Source organism: Notamacropus eugenii, chromosome 4, assembly GCF_028372415.1.
Source record: "Notamacropus eugenii isolate mMacEug1 chromosome 4, mMacEug1.pri_v2, whole genome shotgun sequence".
Lineage (NCBI taxonomy): Eukaryota > Metazoa > Chordata > Mammalia > Diprotodontia > Macropodidae > Notamacropus > Notamacropus eugenii.
The window spans coordinates 444,923,041-444,942,250 of NC_092875.1; the positions used below are offsets into that span (position 1 = coordinate 444,923,041).

Here is a 19,210-nt window from a genome sequence, read left to right on the forward strand (position 1 = left end):
AATTTGAATTTATTGTTGTAAATGCTTTATTTATGTTTGATTAATAGCTTTGCTGTAATACATTTAGGACATAATTTAAACAAAAGTAAAAATATTTTTTCCTTATTTTCATTTGCTCCATGGGCAAAAAATGAGGAGTATGAGCTAGATATATCCCCTAGCCTCCTCAACTCACATAATAGTTTTAGTTTGGGAATAAAGATGAAAAAAATTTAATGTAGGAGTCTAAGAAATTTAAAACATTTTAGATATGTGAAGAGGTACAGTTTTGAAGGGTTTTTTTTGTTTTAGATACTTTTTTGAAAATATCAATATTTTGCCTATTTTCTGGACATTGTAACTTAACAACTACCATTTCTTTCACCATGGTGACACCCTTCCTACTAATATGAAACACCAACATTCTCTTGATATCAGTCTAGAGCAAAGGTTGTCAATCTTTTTTGTATCATGAGCCCCTTTGGTGGCCTGGTAAATCTATGACCCCCTTCTCTGAATAATACATAAAATTCATAGGTAACAAAGGTAATAATTATATCAAAATAAATTTATCAATTTTTATTTTTAAAAAACAAGTTCCTAACCTCAGATCTAAAAGCCATTATCTAGAGTAAATTGCTACTATATTGATGTACTCATTGCAGTTTGTTATTCCATAATAGTATCTCTACTTAATGTTCAGCAGTTGGGATTTGCACGAGTTTGCTGGTTTTTGTTTTCCCTTCTGGTTATATCATAATTTAACTTATGTTACATATACAGGAGTATCTGAAAGGTGAATTTTAGTGCAGGGAATTCTCTTCCTCAGGGGAGATGAAGAGTACAGCCCACCTATGATTCAGTTACTAAATCTTAGGGATTCCTCTTAGTCATATAGAAGTTATATGACCTATCTGTCCAGGATCATATGACTAGTAAATGCCAAAAGGGGAATTTGAATCCAAGTCTTCCAGATTCAGACTGCTTCTTGTTAAGAAGTATATGAGCAAGTTAAACACACGTTAAAAATTGGAATGTGGTACAATCTAGAATTACGAAGATGCATCACAGTCCCTGTTTATATACACACACATGTATGTATGTAAATATGTGTACATATATAGCCACACATGTATGTATGTATAGATGTTTTATTTTTTAAATCCTAAAAAATTCAGGTTACTCCAACCACCTTCTCAGTTCTTTTGCCGTAAGGTAATCAGATTCCCCAGTTTGCCTGAAATTCTATGAATTATTTTCCATTTTTGTCTTATAAATCCTTTTTAGATTTGCTTGTTTTTTGAGCCACTACTACAAGATGTTGTGACTCCTCCACCACTTAAATGGCCTCTTCTTCCACGGTAACTTACAGTGTCATTTGTGCCTCTTACTTTGTCAAAGCATCTGATAAGCATTATTTGGCTGACTGTAGTTGAACAATAATTAAAATAATTTTTCGCTAGTTTTTTAGACAACTTAGAACTGCCATCTACAATAATGAAGGGAATGCCTCTCTTCTCTGAGATCATGGACCCACTGAAGAGAAATGAGAGCCTAGTCAAGAGTCAGTACACATTCATTAAGTGCTCACTGTGTGCCAGGCACTATGCTAAGAGTTGGGGAGAAAAGAAAGGCAGGCCTTGCCTGAAAGGAGGTTATGCTCCACTGGGGGAAGACAATGCACAGATGGAAGCTGAAAAGGGAAGGGGATAGGAAGGTGCCCAGTGGGGGCTGTGTGTGTGTGTGTGTGTGTGTGATGGAAAAGTCATAGTAATGCAATCAGAGGAGAAATAAGGTCTAAACTAAGCTCTCTTCATAAGTGGAAGTTTGGGAGTTCATGGCTCCATCCTGCAGTCTCAGGGACGGAGGATGGTGGTGAGGTAGAGTACCAGGATGTTGAGGTTTTCCCAATAATGAGTTTCCTAAGGCACAGAGGAGAAGATTTTACAGGAGGTATTCTGTATATCTCTCATAGATACATAGATATCTATAGAAAAATGACCAGCTTGATGTCATTAATTACAGAAAAGATTCATGTAGCTTGGTACAGAAGTCCTACTTGGTTGTTACAGTTAGTTTTACTAGTTAAAACAACTTTGATTTTGATTTAATTTTTTAAAAGCTGCTATTTCTGTCTAAACATAAAACTTTTAAGGGGTAAGCTATATAAAGTGGTAGATAACAGATTCAAAGAAAATAGTTTGGGGCTTTTTATTATTATTACAGGTGTGTATTTTTTAAAGTAATAAAAGGAGGAGCAAAGAAAGCTTTGTGCCCTGAGGCCTTATTCATTTGAGAAAATTCTTTCACCTGCTATTTTTGTGAAGGTAGAACCTTGTAAATAGAAATGGATGTTGTTACTTCTTTAATGTCTATTAAGAGCCATGTGTATTGAATTTCATTAATATTGATTTAATAATGCTTCGCTATTTAATTAAAAGCAAGAACTTTTAATTATCTTGTAATCTATCACACATAAGTGATTCTGTATTCACTGTGAGAGACAAAGGCCTGCTTAGTTTTGCTCATATTCATTAAGCTGATAGGTTTGTCCTTTTTTTTTTTTTTTTTACATAATTGATCAGTTTAGTTCGAGGAAGGTATGTTCACAGCATTGTTAAAAAAAAAAAGAAAAGATCCAGACTTACATGACCTTATGATGAAGATTTTATCTGCCAGGGATTGTCAATTTTGATTATACTGTTCAAACATAAATTTTTTCATTAACTTTCTTATTTAGTAATTATATAGTTACTAATAAAAAATGAGGCACTCATTATACAAATTTTACTTGACTGGTTTAGTAATAGACAGTTATAAGACTCATAATTAGCAAATGTGTTAAACTGGAGCTTTGGAAACCTAGTATATTTTGTATAATCAAACTACTTGCTACAATTGACCATAATACTTAAATATGTCAAGGCTCTGTGATTTCATAGTGTAGATAGTCTCTTCACTAGTACATTTTGTAATCTGCATCTTAGTGGATAGTTACAGGAGTTTATAGATTTAGAGGTGGAAGTGACCCTAAAGGTCAACTAGTCCAAATCCATTATTTTGCCAGTGAGGAAACTGAACACCAGAGAAGAGCATTGATTTGCCCCAAAGTCACATATTTAACAAGTGATAAAATTGGTGTGATTCAAAAAACATCCCACAAACACTTGGTGGTCAAAACTCTAGTTATGGGCTCCTCTTAACTTAGGTTCAGAAGATAAAAATATAGGTAAATATTTGGATAATAATCAATGTCTTTCCTGTCTTGTTAGCAGGATAGCTAGAGATTATACTTTCTGGCACAGCCGTGTCAAAGCATTGGAGGACTGACTGTAGTTATATGCTTATATGATCATCATAGTAGCATATTTACATACAGTTACAAAGTACTTCATGTGAGTTATTTCATTTACATCTCACAGCATGCTTGTTGGTAGTAATTACCTCCATTTTACAGATGTTGGCATTCAGAGTATTTAGATAATTTGCCCAAGGTCATAGAGCTAATAAGTGGCAAGCCAATATTTTAACCAAGATCACTTGACTCCATGTTAGGTGCATCATCTCTTATTTCTTGGAAGTTCATATAACATTACCCACTGTAATCTAAAACTTGTTTTTAACTCAGATACTCTTAATTATAATACATATATTTAAGGCCACAGATTTGGCCTTTTCCGCTTACTACTGGTACAAGAAAGACCTTGTTGGAACATGGTGTCACTTCTGATAATATCCCTTAGCTTTAATTCCAAAAATGGCATTATGGTGAAACTATAATGCATTTGATACTTGAAGTGAATATATAAAATATATATGCATGTGTATACCTCAGTATTTCCTAGAAACATCATTTTACTAGGGCATGTGCTCCATACTATGATAGGGGTCACAATACCTTTACAACTTAATAGATTGCCTTCCAAAGCTTCTGTTGTCAAAAAATTCATTAAGCAACATCAATCTAATTGTGAGCTTCTCCATGTTTATCACAATTGCTCTGCAAATACCAGACATTTAGTACATCACTGAGCCTTTACTTGTTACCTTTCCAGTTTGTTAGAACTGCCAGGGTTTGCAGACTGGCAAAGAGCTTTCAACAACTTAGGGTCACCTAAGGCATTAGAATAAGAGTGAGAGAAAGAAAGAGAGAGAGAGAGAGAGAGAGCGTGTGTGTGTGTGTGTGTGTGTGTGTGTGTGTGTGTGTGTGTGTGTGTATGCACGTGTGCACATGGGATTAATGAGGAGACATGGACCAGAGTTACTCAGGATGAGAAAATGTGGAGAAGTTACAACCTTTAGAGGGAGCACCTACTTCACTGAGATTATAGTATCAAAATATACCTACATGTGTAATTGATTTATCTTGTATGTATCTTGTCTGTGCGGTCCTTTGAATATTGTTTTCCCCACTGTTATCCTGTGAACTCCTTGAGAGCACACATTGAGGATTTTTTTTGCACTTTTTATGTCCTCTAGCACTTAGCAAAGTGTCAAGCACCTAGTAGGGGTTTAATGAATGCTAGTTGACTGATTGACTGACTGATTTTATCCAGAAGAAAATTTCTACCCCTGTCTGGTTTTTCTTGACACTTAACATGCTTCAGATCTAATTTCTTTCCTCATCAGAGGGATATGATCAGAAACTTCAGGCTAATTGTAGTATTAACCAGAACAAAGTAAAAATTCAAAATATGAATATTTAGGGAAAAGACATAAAATGAAATCTAAAAGTAAAGAGAAAAAGGTTTTTGTTTCATTGATTATTTTAAATTCTCAAGAGTATGGCTTCCCCTCCCTTCCTTAGCACAGATAATTGAAAGATCATGATCTGTATAAGTTAGTCCATGCCATCATTTGATGACTAATTAGGATTTTCTTATCTTGAAGTTAATTCTTTTTTTTGGAGATAAAATACTTAAATACCAATTTTCAAGATGAAAACATATTTGAACATGATTCTCAGAAATAAATTTGAAGAAAAAATTGAAAACTTCAGATGTATTAAATTTCTTCCTTCAAAATGGCATCTGTTAGTAACTTGCATATACTTGATATATTTAGAACTCTCATATTTATTCTAAAATTCTCCAAAACCATTTCAGTTTTCCTTTAAGCTTTTGTAGTTTTAACATGGCATGAAAGACAGCTACCAGAAATTACTTATGGATATTATATTACCTTTTTTTAAAATATCTATGAGCCAGGCTTCAAAATTAATTAGTTTTTTATTTAGATTTTTAAACAAGTGAAAAATTGTTTAGGTAGAGTTCCAATTTTAAAAATTCTTTAGCAGTTCCCAACTTTGGCCTCAGTTTGGATCATAAGAGAAGAAATGGAAGTAGAAATTTTAAGAGTCTGGAATAGTTACATGCAAAACCAAATATGAAAAAAAACCCAACTTGGTCACTGTCTCTAATTAAGTATCATGCTATTCCACTGGGAGATGAACATTACCCTAGGTTCACAATAATACCTTTGAGGCCGGTCCAGAGTTACATAAGCTCTGTTAGGTCCAACTGTACTAGACAGGCTTCAAACTGTGGCCTGGTGATGGACTGTACCTGGGAGCCCTTGGTCACTATGATAAACTATGATGACTTTTTTTTTTTGCTACAAATAATCACTATGGTATAGAGAGGTTGTAATTTGTATCAGAGGAGGATGTGCACTTTCAATCTTGATGAAATCATGGGTCTTTAAATATACTTGCTAAAAATGAAAGTCTTACAGTAGAATTGTAATAGGTTCTTCATTATGGCTGAGATGATATGTAGAACTGCAAAATTCATTTATTTCTTTAAAAGTGTCAACTTTTACAAAAAGAACTCACTTAAAAATAGTAAGCATTTAATGAAAAATATTTGATGATATTAAACATGTTACTTTGCATGCTTTGAAACTGATGATCCCTTTTTTGTGGTTAATATCTAAAATTGTTTTCTTCCTTTTTTTTTTTTTAGCAAGATTTATTGAAGAATGAACAAAATCAAGAAGAAATGATCCTGGAGTTCCTTTTGGATCTCTCCAGTCAGTGTGGAGTTTCATTCCCATGTACCCCAAGTGGAACATCTTTCCTATTCACATCTAGAACATCTCTACATGCAGTTGAAGATCACTCATCTGTGGATGTAAAGTCTTTGTGGGATGATATCAGATTGCATCTTCGACGCTTCTTACTGAGCAAATTACAAAGTCATAATAACATAAATAATTCGCCGCACACTATTTCATTTAAAACTCACTGCATTCGACAACTTTTGTTTCTTTATCCAGAGTCAGAAGTTTTAGCCAAGTATCAAAGTCTACAGAATAAACTGGTTACTCAAATCCTAGAAAATTGTTTTTTGTCTTACAACAGAGAAGCAAATTTAGATACAGTGATACATGATTATTTAAATTCAATACTTAAATTGTGCAGAATGATCAAGCAAGATTTTTATGTACTAAGTGAAATTTTGGCTCCTTCTTCAGCACTAAAATTCATTAATGAAACTTACCTGGATTCGATTAAGGAAGAAATGACCAATTTTCTGGAAAGATTTTGTGAGCTGCAATTCAAAGAAAATGCTGTCCATGTGATTAAAACGGGCAAGAGTTCCAGCAAACATAGAGGAGTAGTACATGCCTTGGGTTAGTACCATTTAAAATTTTGTTCATTATAGTTACTACTTGTTAAAGTCTGTGCCTTTTCTGTGTCCTTAATATTTTACTAATCTCATGCAGTCTCAAAAGTAAGTCAGAATTCAATCTTGCAACACTTTACACATTTGCGTATGTTCCTTTGGTTGAAAATCTAATTAGGTTATGGAAATGTAGTAATTTTTCCCATTATTGAATTATTAAAGACTTTGGAAACGTAAGCCAAATGTTTAACTAATGAGAGCATTTTCTTAAGATTATCCGTGAAAAATTGTCTGGTTTACAACTGTCTTATAGATATGTACTTGAATTCTGCAGTTTTGATTTTTTGTGTTATACTAGACATGAAGACGTATTATTGAAAACAGCATGCAATGTCAGTCTTCCCCAGACTTTGAATTTACTAAAGTTAAAAGTTTTAAAATTATATACTTTAGTCAAACATACCTAATAAATTTAGAGAAGTCATAAATTTCATATAATTAGGCAGGTATAGCATATATAACATTATTAATTTATTAATTCCTACTAATTGTTTTCTAACAAGAGTGAATACAAGTAGAACAATAAGCAATTTCAAACTTTTACTCAGAAGACATTAGTCTAAAAGTAAGTACTTTCTGTAAAGCACATTCTGCTCTTTCATGATAGGTAGTTTTATATAACATCCCACTGATGAAGGAATATAGGAGGAAAATGCAACTTTTCTTAAAAATGAAGATGAAAAATTAATTTGTTTAGTAACAATGTATTTGATGAAAAAATTCAGGTGTATCTTAAAATATGTTCATAAAAACTGTTTTTCACTCAGTCCTTGAAAAATGGATTGAAGAAAAGATGAGCCAGATTTTCTCAAATATTTATCCTTTCCTTCCTTTTAGGGAAGGAAATTAACTTTCTCAAGTCAAGGGAACAATTATCTATACTTTTTTTTAAAGGAAACTTAGTAACATAGAATTAACTTGGTTCTGGAGGGAATATCAGAGTTCACTCCGACTAAAAGAAGACTATGAAGATGAATGCAAACATTTAATTATAACAAATTGTAATTGAGAATATTTTCTTTATATATAATAGAGGCACTTATAGCTCAATAGACATATTTGAAAATTTAAAAAAAACTAAAACATTATTTGCTAAGCACGTACTATATCTTTGATGCTGTGCTAGATACTAGGAGAAGAAGTCAAATTTTTACAGATTGTCCCAAACTTCTTAGTGTTGTTTTAAGCTTTAATACCTGTCCCTGTCCTCCTATAGCTTGCTGCCTTATAGTAGAAGATTTCCCTAAAGATCATGTCTACTTGTAGAGATTAGTTAGGGATAACCAAACCCTGACATGTTTAAAGAAAAAAAAAATTGAAAAAGTTGATAATTTTGGTGTTGTGTTTGGGTATTCCCATTGTTTAGTGGCCTTAAACTTTTTTTGTTTCATGTTCACTTTAGCAGTCTAGGTCAAGGCTTTGGATCCCTTCTCAGAATACATTTTTAAATGCTTAAAATACATAAGTTTACATAGAAAAATGTTACATTGAAATGTAGTCACCCCCAAAAAATTTTTTTTAAAACAAATTCATAGTCCCCAGATTAAGAACTCCAAGTTTAGAGAAATTAGTTTCAATTTGGATCCAAGAAATCCCATGATTTTATATTGTAACATGGAATTTAAAACAAGTATAGTAATGTAAGAAACATTTAATATTAAATATTAAATTGCATCTGTCAAGTTAACCCTGGGACTTACCCCATCACTGTCCCAGAAGTTAAGCATGCAGAGTCAGAAAACAATACTGGAAGATTCCAAGATTTCATGAATTTTGTTAAATTTTTTATTAGTTAGGTGTGTCATGTCATCCACTGAATCATAACTTTTATCTTGAAAGAGTGTTGCTCATTCTGATTTTATTTCCTTAATAAGTGATTTTTTCAAACATTATTACAGTTGAATTTTCAAATAATTGGCTTTTGTTCTTATGTGAATTTCTTTTGCTTTCCTAGGGTAACTTTGCCTCTTATTATGAAATGGTTATGTATCAGCACAATTTTTGGTTATAGCGTATTTTATGTTGTTATAGGATACAGCATATTATTGCAGAGTCATTTAAATTAGGACTCTGGGAATGCAGTTTAAAAGCAAAGAGACTTTTACCTTAACTGATAAAGTATAAATCTTTAAATGCATTTCCTAAGTGCACTTATTTTCCAAATTTTTATATACAGTACTCTCTCTTGTTTGTAAAGTGCTTTCAAGAAGAAAGTGTTACATGTGTTAAATATCATATATAACATAAGACAAGATTCATGTGGTTGGAATGTTTACAGGTTTTATGGCATTTCAGGGCTGATGTTGATTTTTTTCTTTTCTGTTGATCATGTTTCTGGTTTCTGCATAGAGGCTGTGGCTGCACATCATAGCTAAAGGGAACTGCAGAAGGGAAATCAACTGTGGACCTTTTCTTGGTGGAGAGTTGGATTTGTGAGGCAATACTAAGGAAGGCACAGAGAAGGGAGAAATGGTCACAGTCAAACTGATTTCTACACAGCCAGGTTCTAGGACCCTCAAAGAACTGATCCTTCCCCCAGAATGCAGTGCTGCTTCAAGGACAGTTTAGTGATTCAGCTGTGGAGGCCAGTGACCTGAATCAGAGACTTTCAGTTGCTGGCAGAGGTGACAGAGGAATGGTGGTGAGCATGGAGGGGGCCTCTTGGGCTTAGGTGAAAAGGTCAGAAAGACCTTAGGCTAGAATGGTATATCAAACCTAGAAGATTTAATAAGATCTTTATCCAGAGTTCTGTTTCATTGCCTCATCATAGTGTGGCGTTGATTGTATTCTTAAAGAGCTACGCCAATAGAGTGACTACCCTTGACAGAGTCTGCCAAGGAGAGGCTTCAAGTACACTTGGAAACATACTGTCTCTTGAGATCTTTTGTTCCTCCAAATGATTTTTGTTATTATTTTAACTAGTTCTATAAAGCCTAGTAGTTTCACCATTATATCCTTAAATCTATAAATTAATGTTAGCATATAATTTTTTAATACTGTATTGGCCCAGCCCAGCCATGAACGTTAAATATTCCTCCAGCTATTTAAGTTGTTCTTTACTTATTTAAGGAGTATTTTCTAATATAATTTATAGAAGTATCAAATGTACTTTGGTATAATGATTCCCAAATGTTTAATGCAATTTGTAGTTATTTTGAATGAGATTTGTCTTTCCATTATTGCCTCCTAGATTTTGTTTTGATTACATAGAATTGCTGCTGATTTTTATGGGCTTATTTTGTAGCCTACAACTTTGCTGAAGTTATTAGTTGTCTCAGTTTCTGAAAGCAAATCATGTTATCAGTAAATAGGGATAGATTTGTCTACCCTTTGCCTGTCTTTAATTTCTTTCTCTGTTCTTATTTCTATTATAAATATTTATAAAACCATATCAAATTATAGTGGGGAAAGAGGCATCTTTGCTTTCTCTAACATTTATTAAGAAAGCTTATGGTACTACCCATTGTATGTAATGTATTCTTTTGCTTTTAGTTATATACTTAACTTATTAAAATAAAAGATCCTTCTATGTCTATGTTTTGTAGGTAATTCTTAAAAAGGCCAAATTTTTTCTTCATCTATTGTGATTATCTTGTCATTTTAGAAGTTTTTGTTTTTAATATAATTAATTATGTTGATTCCCCTTCCCCACCTATGTTGGGCCATCTTTTCAACTCCATGTCATTAAATCTAGCTTGATCATAATTAGTGATTTTTGGATAAATTGCTGTAGTCTGTTTGCCAGAATTTAATTTTAAAAATTTGGATTGTTATTTATTTATTAATAATAGTGGCCTATAATTCTCCTATTTTTTTTAATCTTTATCTTTTCATGATTTAGGAATTAGGACTATATTTTTTTGTATAAGAAGAGTATGGCAGAATATTTTCTTTCAAATTTTTAGAACAATTTGTGCAGCTTAAGTATCCATTATTCCCCATGCTTTCTATAGAATTCTCTTGTAAATGCATTGGGACCAAGAGTTGTTGTTTGTTTTTTCCTCTTCCCCATTTTGGAAGTTCCTTTAAAACTGTTTCTATTTCGTTTTCTGAGATTTGAATAAGATCTCTATTTGGGATCCTGTTTTTGAAATTCTTGTATTTTTCAGGTAATTATTTCTTTTAGATTCTTAATTTTGTTGACATATAACTGTGCAGAGATGATTCTGATAATTATTTTCAATTTCTGGCTTTTTTATGACTTCCACTTGTTAATTTTTTATTTTGTTAATTTGCCCTCTGAATCCAGTTAGCTAAAGGTTTTTTTTCATTTTGCTTATCTTTCATGAGAATTTAGCATTACGTTTTGTTTCTGTAGACTTTTTAGTTTGTTTAGCTTTTATTTCTATAGTCTTTTTAAAAAAATTTCCAATTCAACTATTTCTCCCCTAATTTTCAAGATTTCCTCTTTGGGGCTTGTTTTGGGGGTTTTGTTTATTAGTTGGGTTTCCAACTTTTAAAATACATATTGGGTTCATTAATCTTTTTTCCCTATTTTAAAATTTGTATAATTTTTCTTCTGAGAGCTGCTTTGGTTTCATCTCCAGATTTCTGATAGGTGATTTCATTTATTGTCTGTATAATTCATTCTTTGACCCATTTATTAAAAACATAATTTTTTCATATAGTTGAGACTTATTTGTGGTTGTGGTTTGTCCTTCATTCTCAAAGGGGACCATGACATCAGGGAGATAATGACATGACTTGTAATTGACTTTGATTTAAGTGAGGGAGGGCTGTGCAGGTCACCAGCTTCACTTTCTCCTCCAGAGCCCTTTGGGTCCAGCAGCCAGATATCAATCAGGACAACTGGAGATGCCCTGGGATGCAGTGGGAGACCCTGGCCCTTTTAAGCGAAGGTCTTTTCAGGTTCTCACTTTGAGTGAGGCAACACCCTTTCAGTAAATTGGTCTCTTTAAAAAGTGAGTCAAGGGATGGCCCTTTTAATTAAAAAAAAAAAGTCAAACTGGGAGGGCAAGACCCTCTGAGTTGCTGGCCAAAAGAGAAACAGTTGCTACTTATGTTCACCCTTAGCCAAGGGGGCCCCAAAATAACCATTAAGTGGTTCTTGGGCAAGGACCTATTATTGTGCAATCCATGAGATCAGGAATGAATGGCTTGGTCTTTGAGAAAGAAATTTTAGTTCGACTACATAGCATAACTATACTGAAAACGTACTCAATAGGAAAGTGTATGTAGAACCTATACAGAATCGTATGCTGTCGTGGGGAGGGAGCGGGGTAGTGGGGGGGGGGGGTAGGTGTGGCAGGGATAAAATCTTAATTTTATGGTAGTGATTGTAGAACATTAAAAAAAATAATAATTAAATTAAATTAAATTTTAAAAAAATCTAGCCAGTAAATCCCAAGTTGACTAGATAGCTTTCACCCATCAAAATTAACCCTTCTTTGGGCAGAACATCCTCGAGGAGAGGAAAAGAGAGGAAAGGAGAGGAAAGGACGAGCTGAATTGCCCAGGTGGAACTGGCCAGCTGGGTCACCATTCAGGCAACTCAGACTTCTCACAGGTTGTGGTTTTTCCTTCCTTCTCAAAGCTGACCATGACATCAGGGAGATGATGACATGACTTACAAGTAACTTTGATTTGAGTGAGGGAAGGCTGTGCAAAGTAATCAGTCTCACTTTTTCCACCAGAGCCATCTGGATCCAGTGGCCAGATATCAATCAGGATGACTGGAGACAGCCCAGAGTACAGTGGGAGACCATGGCCATTATTTAGGATTATATTGAGTGATATATGTGTATATGCTTACATACATATTTGTATTTACATAGATGTAAAGTAGGCATTTAAACCTATTTTAAGCATATTTTTCATATGGTCATTGTGAATTATTTAGGATTTCATTATTAAATTTGCATTGTATGTTTCACCTTATTTCCTCAGGAATCAGTAGTGGTTAATGCTTTTAACTTTTTTACCAGTCTCTTAGAATTGTTTATAGATCCCAGGTCAAGCCCTACTTGGTTGTTGTTTGCGCCATCATTAGCTCAGAATTAATGTAAATAGCAATTGTTTCCATTTTGACCAACAACCTTGAGGATTTTCCCCTCCCAGACTGGATTTAACCTTTTTTTTTTTTTAAGGTAATTAGGCCATGCTCAGCCTCATTTCTTTTTCTTTTTTTTTTTTTTAACTAAAGTATCATTTATCTATGTTTCAATTGTACAAACAGAATCTTTCACAGTGGACAGTGGGAACGTAATGAAGAAACATGAACACATGGGTTTCACACCTGCTGAGACAAGTTTGAATCTAGACAACACTGAGGTTCTTTTGAAATGTAATTTCTTTTAAGCATTTTTAAACTTTAATAGCCTCAATTCAAAATGCATGCATACGAAAGTGAATTAAAATATGTGGTTTTAGTAATTACACATACAGGAAAGACCATCACCTTTAGTTCCTTGTACAGATTTTCTTAAAGTTGTCTTGTTCTATACTTTTTCCATATGGTTATTTTTTTTTTTAAATGGACATTCTCTGTGTAATTCTATATCCAAGAATAAGAAAGAATCCAGTCTCTGGGCCCTGTGTCTGTCTGATTTCCCTACTTTAGGCTGCTTTAAGCTTTTCATGATGGAACCCACATATTTCCATGGGTATCTGGTGCCTTAATATAGGGGTTATTCCAAATCCACGGATGATCTTTATGGTCGTAAATTTCTGGAGGCAAATCATAAGGCACAGGAAAAGAGGTTGCTGGCTCCCGGTTTTCTGAAAAGGCTTTCCTTTTGACTTTGAAGGTATCCATTCCAAATGCTGAAGGGAGAAAAAGAACTCCAAGTTCATAAGATTGGATCGTCAGCTGGGTACCATTTTTCTCCAAAGCTCCCCAAGCAGCCTTAGATAAGTTTGCACTTGTGATGAGAAACCAAGCCATCTTTGCAAAGTCTGGAGAGAGTCTCATATAGGTCTTAATGTGAGGCATGGCACTGGTACGACCTGAGGTTTCTGCGGACCACTTGTGAAAATAGGAGTGAAGCCAAAGTTGTTTTTCTGCAGTTTGTAAGCTGTATGGAAGGGAGCCACCAGCAGGATATCCTTCCAAACTGTTCCGGACATTCTCCACCGTGGGATAAATCAAATGGAGAGGAGCATCATGCTGTCCTTGAGTCTTTCCACAATTTCCCAGAATCACCAGGCTGTCTTTAAACTCAGCACAAAGCCATTTAGACTCATCAGCTCCCAAAGAACCAATGCTTGAAAACTGGCCTATGATAGGCCATGATTGCTGCTCAGGTACCAATGAGGTGTGTTCTTTCAGAAGCTTCCTAAGCCGAAAATGGCCCCAGTCTTCTTTATGATTCCCTTGAAATCGTCCGGGAGTTGACCCAATAAGATAAACCCTTGTTTCAGAAAGGTCATGCTCTTGGATGATATCTGTCCATTCTTTGAGAGGAGGAGCATTGTAAGCCATTAAGTAACTTATGAGATCAGATTTGAAGTGTGTTGGTGATTCACCATGAGTACTGGGTGTTCCATATGGTAGTCGTGGATATAAAGGGCTGAACCATATTCCTTGGGTTTTTTGGTGCCAGTCAGCCTGAATAAGATTGGAAGTATGGATGACAACTCGAAGGCCTTCTTCATACAACAGCAGCATCATTTTCGTATGATGAGTTCCAAATGCAATATCCAACTTGGCCTGGCAAAGAGAAATGTTTTCATAAGGCTTTGCCTGCTCTTGCAATCGAGCCTTGGCTTCTCTTTTGTCCCCATGCACAAGCAAGATGGGCTTCTTCCTGAACTCTAGTGGGTACTGTCTTACAAGCCAGTCCACATCAAAGCAGTAGTTAAACTGAGCTGAAGACAAAAGTGTTCCAAACGGAGGAGATAAAATGTCTTTAATGTGGAGTGCTCCTGAGTTATACTTAGACATAATTCCTGAGACTTTGGTGAGATAAAATCTGAATAGGTTCTTTTCATCCAATACGCCCCACGGTTCTTGGGCTTCATCTGAAGCCTCATGGTCCCCTTCCGTCTTTGGGATGACAGGAGGCTGGCAATCTCTGGATCTATGTTCAGATGGTTCTTTTGGAGACGTACATTTTTCTTCTTTGACTGTCCCTTTCCCTGGCTGCCTTGATTGGCCATTTGGGTGGGGCTCCTCCTCATCACTACTGGACAGGTCCCAGCCTAAATCTTCCTGGGAACTCTTCTGCCTTTTAGGGGATGAGATTTTGGAAGGCAAATTTTTACTGTCAAATTTCACTGGTGATAACTTCCTTCGGTAAGCAGCTTTCCAGGCATCAGAACATGTGTATCCAGGACCATTCAGCACATTGCGCCCAAAACTGGGCAGTGAAGAGGTAGAAGGTTTCTCAATGCGTGTCTTTTCATCTCCTTCACTTTCATCACTGCTGGAAACAGTCCACTTCCCATAACTGCTTTCCTGAGACATGTTTCTGCATGCCAGCCTCCTCCCCCGGCACCTTCTGCAGCCGCAACAACTCTTTGCCTCCTCGCAGTTCAAACCCGGCCCTTGTCCGGGGACCAGCCTCATTTCTTATTAAGCCTTAATCATTAACTGAGACCTGTCAAAGACCTTAGCTTAAAAAGGCCAAGGTCCCTCACTGCATCCTGGGCCATCTCTAGTTGTCCTGATCTGTATCTGGCCACTGGACCCAGATGACTCTGGAGGAGACAGGGAGACTGGTGACTTTACATAGCCCTCCCTCATTTCAGTCTAATTCATTTCCATGTTATGACATCACCTCCCTGACGCCATGTTACTCTTCTAGAAGGAAGAACAAGCAAGAGCAACAACAATTTACATTATAATAGCCATTATGTTTTCTTCTGCTTCAAATTACTTTGTCTTTTCATGTTTTTCTGACTTTTTTATATTTACTTTCTTATACAATACAGTCCTGTTAAGTTAATATACTATAGTTTTTCAGCCACCGGTCTCAAATGATGAGTGCCCATTTGTTGAGAGCCTCTCCAGAAAGTGTAGTTATAAATATTTTGTAATATATGGGAATGTTTTTTGCTTTTTGACTTCCTTGATTCCATAGTATACCCACAATTGGAATGACAAGGTCAGAGAGAATAAACAGATTAGCAATTTCTGATATAATTTCCAGTTGCTTTCCATAATCATGGGATTCATTCATAACTCCATCAACAATGTATTACTTCCCATAGTTCCTCCAATTTTGACTAAGTATTTCCCTTTTTTTAAAATCTTCTTTTTCAATTTGTAGTATTTGGAGAATTTTTCTTATTTTGTGTTTCTTCTTTTGTGTTATTTGTGTTTTGGAACACTTTTCAAATGGAATTGGGGAGAGTCCACACCTGAGAAAATACATGGAGACAGGAGATGAGATGTTGGTGTCATATACAAGAAATAGCAAATAGACTTGTTTGTTTAGAACTGAGGGTGTGCAAAAGAGAAAGGAAGGAGGAAAGAAGGAAAGAAAGAAAAAGAAAAAAGGGAGGATGGAAGGAAGGAAGGATGGAAGAAAGGAAGGAAGGAAGGAAAGAAGGAAAGAAAGAAAAAAAGAAAGAAAGAAAAAAGGAAAGAAAGAAAGAAAAGAAAGAAAAAAGGAAAGAAGGAAGGAAGGAGGGAGGAAAGTGAAAGGAAAGGAAAGCCTTCTGGAGGCTGATGATATTTTTCATCATGAGTCCCTTGGGATTGTCTTGGATCATTGTGTTGCTGAGAATACCTAAGACATTCACAGTTCTTCATAGTTCAATATCTCTTACTGTGTACGATGTTCTCCTATTTCTGCTCACTTCACTCTACATCAGTTCATGTAAGTTCAGATTTTTCTGAAATCAGCCTGCTCATTATTTCTTAAAGCACAGTAGCATTCCATCACATTCGTGTACCATAACTTGTTAGGGCAGTTGATGGGCACTCCCTCAGTTTCTAATTCTTTGCCATCACAAGAAAAGCTTCTATAACTACCCTTGAACAAATAGGTCCTTTCTCCTTTTGGGGCGTTCTCTTTGGGATACAGACCTAGTGGTATTGCTGGATCAAAGGGCATGCACAGTTTTAAAGTCCTTTGGGCATAGTTCCAAATTCCTCTCCGTAATGGTTGGATCAGTTTACAGCTCCATCAAAAGTGCATTAGTGTCTCAATTTTCCACATCCCCTTCAACATTTATCATTTTTCTCTTCTGTCATGTTAGCTACTCTGATAGATGTGAAGTGATACCTCAATAATTCATTAATTATTAAGTCCTTATTTAGCTTTGTAAAGAGTGTTTTGTAGTTGTATTTATATAGCTATAGTAGGTGGGACAGCCTGGCTGAAGCAGTGGGGCACACTCAGGGAGACAGGAGGCAGCCTTGTGCCAGGCAAGTCAAATCATCATTACCATCTTGACCACATCTCCTCTCAGACCCTGATAGAGATAGCTCAGGACCCTGAACCTAAGAACCTTTGGAATAGCAGTACTTCCAGCCCAATGACTACAGCTATCTTTCTAGGATGCAACTTCTGTTTAGATTAAGCCTGGTAACTGTTCCTGCAGGTTTGATAGCCTCTTCAACTGACCACTCAGAAAATAAAGTTCTTATCACCAAATTCCTTGGAACTGTCCAATAGGTCAGCATCAGAAAGGGATATGAATTTAGCAGTGGAAATGACCTTAAACAAAAGATATCAACAAGGGCTTTGCTGCTATCCCCTAAGAACTTTTGAGACCTTTTCATCTAACTTGCAACTTGAAGACTTCATATGCCTTGTTCCCCCCATTAGAATGTGAGTGTCTTTAGAGCAGAGACTGGCATTTTTCTCTTTGTTTTCCAGAGCTTAGTACAGTCCTTTGTACATAATGCTTTATTCATTCATTTATTAGTATTGCGTGTACTTTAGTAGGTTAATTCCTAGGCAGTTTATGAATTTGGCAGGTATTTTAAATGGAATCACTCTATTTCCTCTTCATTTTGTTAGAAAAATAGAGAACAACTAATTAATTTTTAGGTGTAGTTTATCTGGTGCTAATTTAGTGAAGATACTATTTCAATTAATTTTTTTTCATTTCATTCTGTAAGTAAACCATTGTATCATCTGCAGATAGAGGCAAATTTTGCCCATGTCTATATTTATTTCTTATTCTTTATTTTTCTCCTTGTCTTATTACTGTAGCTAACATTTTGAATATTTGTTTCATTAAGGGTATAGATAATTATCATCAATGATTTATTCCTTATCCAATTGCAAAAGCTTCTAGTGTTTATCATAACAAATTATGCTAGTTCTTTGTTTTTTTTTATTAAGGAAATGCCTTTTATTCCCATCATTAGTGCTTTTTAACATAAATGATATATGTTTATATGTAATTTTCTATATCTATTGATGGAATAGAATAATTTTTGTTATTTTCTTATTGATATAATTTGTTAAGTGTTTATTAAGATATCCAACAATCCTTGGATCCCTGGTCTAAATGCAGCAGGAGACTAGTGCAGTAGTCTAGGCTGGAAATAATGAGAGCCTGAAATAAGGTGGTTGTGCTTACCAGAGTTCAAGCAAATATCCAAGAGCAGTTTACTTTCTTAGTATAACTTGAAAGCTCTGGTGCTCTCACTCTAAGAACAATATAATTTCCAGAACAAAATAATTATTTGTCTCAAGTGAATGGAAATCTGTAACTTTGTATGGAAGGCAAAAGAACTTTATTAAAATCTAGTCCTGGAAACAAGCAACTGTAAGTTAGTATAAAGTCCAATAACATTGAATGTTCAGTTCTACCTAGTAGGTCCAGTTGATTTCAAATTTGCTGCTGACCTCCCACCCACAATTTGTGGCAAAAGAGGCTGATCATTCCTTCACACCAAAGAGTCTTAGCCTTTTGTGGGGGGCAGTAGAGGAGGTTATGGAATTCTTTGGCAGTCTTGTGAAGCCTATGGATATCAAAATAATGTTTTAAAAATGCACAAAATAAAAGCACATAGACTTACAAAGGAAACCAGTTATCCAGTTGGGGTCTCCAGAGGGTGTAGCTGATTTCTTCTCCCTTAAAAATATCAGGAGTAACTTTGAGTGGCTAGGGTGCCTCATACTGTTGGTCATTAGGCTCAACTGTGAACAGGAAACTGGAGGAATTGGGGCATGTGAGTTTAATCTCCCAGTTCCACAATATCACAGGAGTCTCAGAACATCAGCCAGTACTATTGTGAGCACAGAAGTAGTAGTACAGACCTGGGGTAGTCAAGTTATCTGCCTTTCAGAGGATTGATCTGGGACTTAGCTGTGGGTCCTTTGGGCAAGGAGAACATACACATACACATATATATGCATATTTACATGTATATGTACATGTATAGACAAACATACATACACACACATATATACGTGTGTGTGTATGTATGTATATATTTAAGGTGTTCAGTGGAAAGCTCCTGAGATCCTAGCGAGCCTCCATTCTGACTGCTTTTAACCTCTTTTCTTGGGGGCTTTTTTTCTCTTTTTATCTTACTGAATTGCTTTGTAAGTGCTTTTACCAGTGTATTAAAATACATTTTAAAAAATAGATTGTTTGACCATTTGGTCTCTGTGAAGGGA

The 19,210-nt window shown here is 35.3% G+C and overlaps 1 protein-coding gene and 1 pseudogene across 4 annotated transcripts in view; one reads left to right on the forward strand and one right to left on the reverse strand.

The window, feature by feature from the left end:
* KIAA0825 (KIAA0825 ortholog) overlaps nt 1–19,210 on the forward strand; it is a 544,517-nt gene that overhangs the window by 79,720 nt on the left and 445,587 nt on the right. For 3 of the 4 annotated variants that reach the window (XM_072606106.1, XM_072606107.1, XM_072606109.1), the window contains exon 4: nt 5,943–6,612. In XM_072606106.1, the coding sequence (XP_072462207.1) occupies nt 5,943–6,612 (670 nt within the window). Of the gene's footprint in view, nt 1–1,266; nt 1,341–5,942; nt 6,613–19,210 lie in introns of all 4 variants that reach the window. The other variant, XM_072606108.1, reaches the window with a different exon arrangement.
* LOC140501942 (tyrosyl-DNA phosphodiesterase 1 pseudogene) lies at nt 12,797–15,137 on the reverse strand (annotated as a pseudogene).